This window comes from Phaethon lepturus, unplaced genomic scaffold (assembly GCF_000687285.1).
Source record: "Phaethon lepturus isolate BGI_N335 unplaced genomic scaffold, ASM68728v1 scaffold12689, whole genome shotgun sequence".
Taxonomy (NCBI): domain Eukaryota; kingdom Metazoa; phylum Chordata; class Aves; order Phaethontiformes; family Phaethontidae; genus Phaethon; species Phaethon lepturus.
The window spans coordinates 26931-35127 of record NW_010565588.1 but is presented as its reverse complement, the minus strand read 5'-3'; the positions used below and the strand labels follow the sequence as shown (position 1 = coordinate 35127).

General features: G+C 39.0%; 1 protein-coding gene across 1 annotated transcript; it reads left to right on the top strand.

The window, feature by feature from the left end:
• Nucleotides 1–269: 269 nt before the first annotated feature.
• On the top strand, nucleotides 270–1665 carry SYCE3 (synaptonemal complex central element protein 3). Its single transcript, XM_010295232.1, has 2 exons — nucleotides 270–402; nucleotides 1496–1665. Exons 1-2 carry the CDS (start codon nucleotides 270–272, stop codon nucleotides 1663–1665), a joined length of 303 nt encoding a protein of 100 aa, XP_010293534.1.
• Nucleotides 1666–8197: the final 6532 nt, after the last annotated feature.

Genomic DNA, 8197 nt, shown 5'->3' with positions numbered 1-8197 from the left:
AGGAATTGCCCTACATCAGAGTATTTGGGAGAGAAGCTTGAAGACAACTCTAACAGCATAATACATAAAATTTTCTAATTAAGTGTTTGGCACAGTGATCTTATTACTGATACCAAAATCTTTATTTGGCACAAACACAGCATATCTGAGTGTGATTTTCTCTACTGAATTTCAAAATGGATTGAAAATATTATATTGGTTCTTATTTGATTTATTGCAATGTTCTCTCTCAACTGTGAAAATCAACTCACTTCAAAATAAAATAAAGCATGAAATTCCTGTTTTCTTTGCAGATGGCTGAATCAGAACCTCAGGAAGGAAACTACGATAACACAGTAAAGATGGTGGAGGACCTGAACAGGGACTTAGAAAAACTTCTGGAGGAAATCGAAAAACTAACAGGTACAGGTCTTTATTAAGAATGTTACAGGTTTGTCTACTACAGTGAAGTGTTGAAGTTTTATTACTTATATTTATTGCTGTAAACTTCCGTGTGATAGAAATGTAAGTGGAAACAATCACCATCAACACAGCCCAATGTTCTTAAGTGGGAGAAAGCATGAAAACAATCTAGAAGTTTCAGATGGCTCAGAATTAAAAATTAATAAGTGATGAATGCTCAGTTCAGAGTGGTGGTTGAAAACAGAAATAATACTAATGTATTTAATTTACACTGATTAAAACATAGTATGTAAAATGAGATTTAATTCTGAAAAGTGGTGGGATACATAGTACCTCTCAGGTCAGTGCATGACATGTTTAATTCCTCAGCTAGAATAAAGACTCCTCTGCAAATTTAATCTTAGTCCTGTATGTATGGAGAAGACTGCATATTCCTCTCCACGTTCTGCAACAATTCTATCAGAAACTGTGTGCAACTAACCAGAACAGATGGAAACTGTTAATTAAACTATTTGTAATTAAGCACAATTTATGAGTGCTGTTGAGAAAACTACAGTCAATTTATGGTAAAACAAAAGGGAAAGTATGAAATAAATGCTGAAACTATTTGCTCTGCTTTATCAGACACTCGTTATTTCAAAATCAATTTCATTATTCAGGTTGCTAAATTAAAACCTTTCATCTCTATGCTGCAGCTTCCTTGATCTTTCTCACCTAACACAAGCCTCCTGACTGTAACTGTTCTGGAGAGAGGATTTTTGGTTCATTTATTTTAAAACAGTCTGTTGAACCTTTCTTTTGATTACCTATTTTGTTGTAATTTTTAGGTAAAAGTATCTATCTCCCTTTTGTAATTTACATCTGTATACTTCCATTCTGAAGTATCTTCAGACATCTACAAAGATGTAATAACTGAACAGTCTTTTATTTAATCTTGAGTATTACTGTGGGCAGCTGCCACTTTATGTTACAGCAGGCCTCCTCTGACATAAGATCTAGACTGATAATAATTCATGTCCTTTATTCATTTATTGAATCAGCCATTGCTTTAATTTAGCCAAAATTCCTGGCTTAGTATCTGTTGGGTTTGTAGTGCAGGCAACCTGGATGGCATATGACATGGTAGTCATGCGTACCAACCCAGACCTGGCCAACTCCATGAGGCGTTTGGAAGATGCCTTCCTGAGTTGCAAAGAAGAGGTGGAGAAGAAATGGCAAGAGGTGCTAAGTGATTCTAAAGGTGAAGAGCAAAAAAAGGAATAAATTTAATTGTCATGCTGACAGAACTACATCTTTTGGAAAATCACTCCAGTCTTTTTGTTTTCCAGCTGTGGAGGTTTCACAGACACTGTGGAAAATGGACTGGCTTTCATCTTACTAAGAACTACTTATGTATATACATCTATGGAACTATTTTAATGAGATTACACACATATATATTTATATTGTTGAAGGTAAAAGGTAACAATGTGTCTGTTTTTATTATGCTCACCAGTAATCCTTGTAATGTGTGGGCATACACAATTTACATGCTTTCTGTGTCTTTTTTCCTGCAATATCATACTCACTTCATCATCAATATACACAGAATTCTTTGGGGGGTGTGGGCGGGGTACAGTGGACCATCACAGTGGTATTGCACCAGCACATGCCTTTCAAGCAAAACTGAAGAATTACTTCTTTTCCAAATGAAAAACAGGTGAAATTCTAGATTTGCAGGTAGATTGGGTTAGTTTGATGTGGGATTGCCAACTAGATATTCAGTTACAGAATTTTACTATTCAGATAGCTCATCTGTAGTTTCATTTTTTTCCCCTGTATTTTTAACTGTTTCTTTGGTCTGGTTTTCCCAGAAAGATTGTTCTTCTCAAACTCTCTGAAGGTAGCATGTCTCATTTAAGAAAAAATTGTTTACCATTACAGACTGCACTGTGTGTTGTGTAGTCTGTGGGATTGCTGCAGAAACCAAATTAACCATGTTAGAAAACAGGCTTTTCTCCGTATGTTCCTACTGTGCAATATGAAAAAAAGGAAGAAAAGGAAAAAAAAATTACTTTTGCAGTCAAGATGTGGATTAAGAGCACTACCTTGTGGCTTGCAGTTAATGCATAAATGAGTATTTTACCCGAGATGGAAGTCAGTTTTGAGAAGGAACTTCCCTTTCATTAAAATAAGTCTCCTTTAACTAGAAAGTAAGCACCACGTAGCAAGTGAGAGTATCTCCTTTGAAGAGGCATCTGATGATTTAAATCACATCTCCATAATCTGTCAAAAGTTTGCTAAATTTTAAATTATGTATTCCCTTGAGGCTGACTGATCTCAGTTCAGATTGAATGTTTATCCCGCTGAAATGAAAAATATGCAATTTCACTTCCCTCCCCCTTTTTTTTTTCATTTTGCATTGCTACCAAGTGTTCCTAGAGGCACAAGTTGTTAAGAACATTGAATTCTACTCTTGACTTCCCAGCAGGTATATCTTCATTCCAGCCAAGGTCTTTAATAGCTTTTGTAGGAATGTACTGAATTTTGTGATTTTTGTGTGACCTTTTGGCCATAAAGTGCTATGTATAGATTGACTGTGGATTTCCAGAAAGCTCAGTTTTCATTTAGACATTTAAAACAAGTGGCCAGTGTTACCAAAAAAAAAAAAAGGGGGGGGGGGGGAATTTTTTTTAATCTAGAGTACCATTGAGGATAGAGAATACTCAAAGCCAACACTTCTAAAAAAATAAGTCTTTTAATTAATTAAATGTGACATTCAGTGAAGTTGTATCTTTTATGTAAAGTTGAATCCTATTTCCTGTGACTGGAAGGCTACACTAAGTGAGTCTGTCAGAATATTGTGTTTCTCTAGTGTGAAGGGCCATAATCGGAGAGCGTAGCTGTACGGAGAGAAGGCATCTGGCAACATTTTTTTCAGTCCTTAAGTCTCATCATTTTACAACGTCTCCTTTAAAAATTTTGGAAAATCAAGTATTTCTTTTTCCTGTATAACCGCTGAAGCAGAAGGCATTACAGCACCATCAACAGATGGCATTTAAGAGCACTTTGATTTTCCCCTCTCCAAAAAGCAGACACATGACAGGCTGTTCGCCATCAGGCACCAGTGTAGCCTCAAGGACAGGTGCTTACACAGAGGTACCAGGTCAGCCCGCTGGGAGGGAACAGCATGAGCTCACAGGAAGGGTGTTGGGGATACCTGCGAACGTTTGTCATCTCTGCCACCCTTTTTCTTGCTCCTGAAGCTCTCACCCACTTGGCCACGGACACCTAACGGTGATGGGCGGTAGGGACAGAAGTTGGGAAGAGAGAACCAAAGGCTGTGGCTGGGAGCACCCCCTGTACTCTGCCTGGGGGATCCGGCTGGCTGAGTAGGCTAGGTCTGCCTCTTTCTCCCCAAGATTTTCTTCCCAGCTGTGTGACGATAACCAGAGAAGAGTCAGGGATATGCACCAGCGTAGGAACTGTGCATATTCTTGAAATGCTATACAGGAAGGGATTTACACTTTTCCTTTACTACTAAAACAATACGTGTTTATTTTAGGTTGGCTTTCTTCTTTTATTTTTTACACTGAGAATCAGCTTGTGGGGGTTGTTAGTTGTGCTTCATGCATCTCACCATCTACCACATTTCAGCCCAGCTAGATGCTTTAGCCTTGCAGCAGAAACCAGATAGCTCACACTGAAACACCTTGATTTCCTGTCAGAGGGGCGGGCCATATACATTTTCAGTAAAAAGTTACGTGGAGCAACAGCCCCACCTAGTGCTCACATAACTTAAAACTGTAACAGTAATCCGGATTGCTGGGTTGACCTCTCTTAATCGCCCACCGCCAAAGATTTCTGTAATGAAAAGCGTCAGCAGCAGCTTAGCTTTATGTTGACTCTCGGTGAACTCCACTTGTGATCTGAGCCTGTACAGCAGTTAATTGCAGGTGCTCCCTGCACTGTACTGAAGGGAAAGCAAAACAGCTACAGAAGCAAGACAAGCTGGCACTGGTGCGCTGCCCATCTGTATGCCCAAATACAGCAGTAAGGACTTCTGTTTTCTTAGTAATTCATTACTTAGCCTCATTTAGTGTTACTTAATAAAGCAAGTCACAAATCAGTTAAAATGTTTCGTTGGTTGGTTGGTTTTTTTTTTTTTTAATGCAGACATCTGGGCAGGCACTGGAATCTGTGTTCACCTTGGTTTGTCTGGCATGAATAGATAGGCCATGTCTTATTTCCACAGTTGGATATCAGCTTCCATCAAGAGGTGTGTGAAGCTTAGCAAAGAGGTTATGGACTTGACTCTTAAAAACCTATTAATGGTAGCAAGATGCTCTGGTGTTTAGTAATGCAACATTTTTACTGTCCCCGTTACAACAAAATGTACTGATCTTCGTTACATACTTAACCTGTCCGCAAGAGGTGGATGCCTAAGCGAGAACTATCCAAGAGCCATCAAACAGAGCCATACCTTGCCTGGTCCAAAAAGCCTGCAATGGCATATCTCAAAGCACATTCCTATTCTGAATGTAGACATCTGTCTTTCTATGAAACAGAGGTGTGCAAGGTGTCCTGCAGTCTCTTTTTGTCGAGCAGCTCAGGTGCTACTGCTCTCATCAGAGCTGCCCAGATTCTCAGCACTGTTAAGAGTTTCCAGCAGCAGTTTCTTACCAGGAAACAGATGGGACTTAGCTAACAGGTTAAAATGCAGGCTTCTGGAAATTCTGATGGTTGGAACTGTGCCGTTCTCTCCAGTGTAAAACAGAGAAGAGGCTGTGGACATTCCACGTGTCCTTAAGCATCTTGATGCTTATCAGAACACGGCCTAGAGCTCTGTTTACAATATTCATTTCATTTAGTACTAGTGCTTTCCAGTTCTTGATCATTATAGCTCCAATTCAGGTTATCTATCTCAGAAATGTTCTAAGAAGAGAATCCATGCTAGCTGCTCTACTTGTTGGCATAAATTATTTCAAAATTTCAGTCCAGATCCTTGCATCAGTTTTTCCTGAAATGTGTATGGGGAAATTATTGAATCTGTAACAGCCCTATTTATACATGCTATTATTAAAACAATGTTCTTTTTGCTGGCATTCTTAGCAGAGAGGCAAAGAGTTTATTGAAAATGAAGGGGGCGAACAACAGTCCTAAGGAGTCACAGGGCAAGGACTGTATCACCTAGGCACTACTGGCATGAAAGTGGCAGTGCCTTTTATGTTTACATTCTATTAATACTGATTTCTTTTTATAGCACCGCCTCCTCCCTGCTTCTGCACCACTGTATAATGCATTTACAATTTTTCAACAAAAACATATGTTTTCTTATTTTTCTGTTTCTGATAAACTACTCTCTACTTGCTGCTTTTCTGTACGTGTGCTGGGTTTGGATCATTGGAATATGCACATAGGCAGTAAGATTACAAGGTTTTGAGGGGACATGGAGTTTTACACATGCATTGAGTTCTGCTAGTAACTCGAAAATTCTCTGTGGCTCCTCAGAAAGTCAAGTAGTGAATAAAGAGGACACATGGCATCTTATTTGCAGAAAGCTAGACTAAAGGCATATGGAGATAATAGAGCAGGTTAGCGACCATTTAAGCTCTTGTGCCACATTTGGGCTATTATCCCAAGGTTGTGAAGTTACTGGGATTTTACATGCAGCTTGTTATAGATACCAGCACTACATTATGTAGAATATGTTAAAGGAAGAAGGTCAAGATTTAGAGGCCATTAAAAGCTGTTAAGAGCACTCTCAGTATCATGGACAAAAATGTGAGTATTGTGTAATGTAAGTGAAAATAATTGGCTAGACCAACACACTGAGCACTAACTACAGAACACAGACCTTCTAAGCCTCTGAAAACAAAACAAGACTATTACAGATAAATGGTACAAAGCATATTTTGACTCTTACCACTGAACTACTGTTACCAACTATGTTAAAACAGCAGAAGTTTGATCTTAACTTGAGGTGCAGCTGAAATTGAGTTCTAGGCTGACACTAACACAAGCCGCTTATCTGCGCTAAGACTGCATGGATCTTTACACATTTAACCACACTTTTTGAGAACAGATCTCTTTCAGTACTACAGACACATACTTTATGGCTGATCATCCTTAGAATTCCCGACTAATTCTGAGGACCTGTGTGGTCCTACAAAAATCACAATTTACAATCAAAATTCCAAACTGATAGCCAGACATCGAAGAATGATGCGTTTTGACAATAATCAGGAAATACTATGAAGCTCTGACTCAGTGACAACTTTCTGTAGGTCTTTCCTATCACATTTTACAACCCTAAGATATTAGAAGTAATTATTCATCTCATCAGCTGGTGGTATTAACTCATCAGGATCAATTTTCTGCTCAGTGCATTCTGAAGTCTAGCTCTGAAACTCAAAATCACAGCTGAATTGTTGACAGCACAGAATGAAGAGTTCAAGCTGCCACTTGTTTGACACGACCTCCAAAAATTCCCCGTTTCCTTTACTCTTGAGCAAGGATCCCATTGCCACCTGGCTCATGTGGCTGTTTTTCCCTCTCAGGTATGTCTTAACAACTCAGAGCATACACTTCCTTCCTACAGAATCAGAGTCATCCTGAAGGCTAGCTCTTTCTCCAAAAAGCCAAACCAGCAGAAAGGCTAATAATGTCTAAGGCCATGGCTTTGAACTCAGGATCTACAAATAAGACTTTCTAAAAAGCCACAACAAATAACTGAGTGTCAGACTTGCATCGTTTTCCATCTTCATCAGAAATTTCCATGGATCTACAAACTGAAGAGTTTGAAAACCACTGTTTTAGAGCTAGTAGGGTCATTACAACTCTTGCTATCCAGATCACATGCGAGTTCATTGTAGTATTCTAGGGGGGAATCTGAAGCACGTGTCCTCAGCATGAAATGAGTATGCACATACAGGCTGTGCAATCAAGTTCTATGTAGCCCAGACTTTATTTCTGAAGTTTTTCCAACTGCAACAGAAAATCTTGTTTCACTTCCAAGGTGTTTCTTGCACTTGTGTACAGTTCTCCCATGGAAGTGGCTGGGATGGGCTGCACATGGATATAATATTGTTCAGTACAAAGTTTATAGGATATGTATTTCCCTGAATCTGTAAACATCTTGTCATTGCAAGACTATTATGTTTAAAATGAAACAGTGCACAAAGGCCTACAGAAATTTCTTATTCCCTTCTTTATCCTCCTCAAAAGATCACAGGCCACAGGGAATATTTTTGTGGTTAAGTAACAGTAAACAGCAGCTTTCACAAGCAAAAAGCCTAGTTACAGTCAGGCAGAGTATTACGAAAACACTGTAAGATGATTACACTATAAAAGTGTAACCCACTCCAAGTGTAAGCCATTACAAGTGCCCATGAAAGGGAAGAACACTGGAATGAGAGAATGAACACAGCACAAAAACAATGGCTCCAAGTAGGTATAAAAGCATGTTAACTACTCTCCAAATTCAAAATCCTTGTAGCTACAAGTCTTTGAAAAAACCCAAACCAACACAACACAAACTAAGCACCCATCTGAAGTTCTGCTAGAGGCAAATAACCCATAGCCTTATTTACAGGTACACAAGCACCACAATTGCCAAGAGAAGTGACCCACATTATTGAGCACCAGTTTTAGATTTCAGCCAAAGTTCAGCGAGCAAGAGAACAAGTGGCCTCCTAAGGGAACAATTTATGCCCAGCCTGAGACATCTAAAATGTAATTTCAGTAAGCTCTTTAGACTTGCTAGAGTTGAGCCTATATTTTTGTAACCAGGAATTCAGGGATGAAGGGGGTTATG

Coding starts and splice junctions, on each gene's coding strand:
- SYCE3 (XM_010295232.1), top strand. CDS start 270: ATGAAATTCCTGTTTTCTTTGCAGATGGCTGAATCAGAACCTCAGGAA. Junction 403..1,495: donor GGAAATCGAAAAACTAACAG/GTACAGGTCTTT, acceptor TTGGGTTTGTAG/TGCAGGCAACCTGGATGGCA.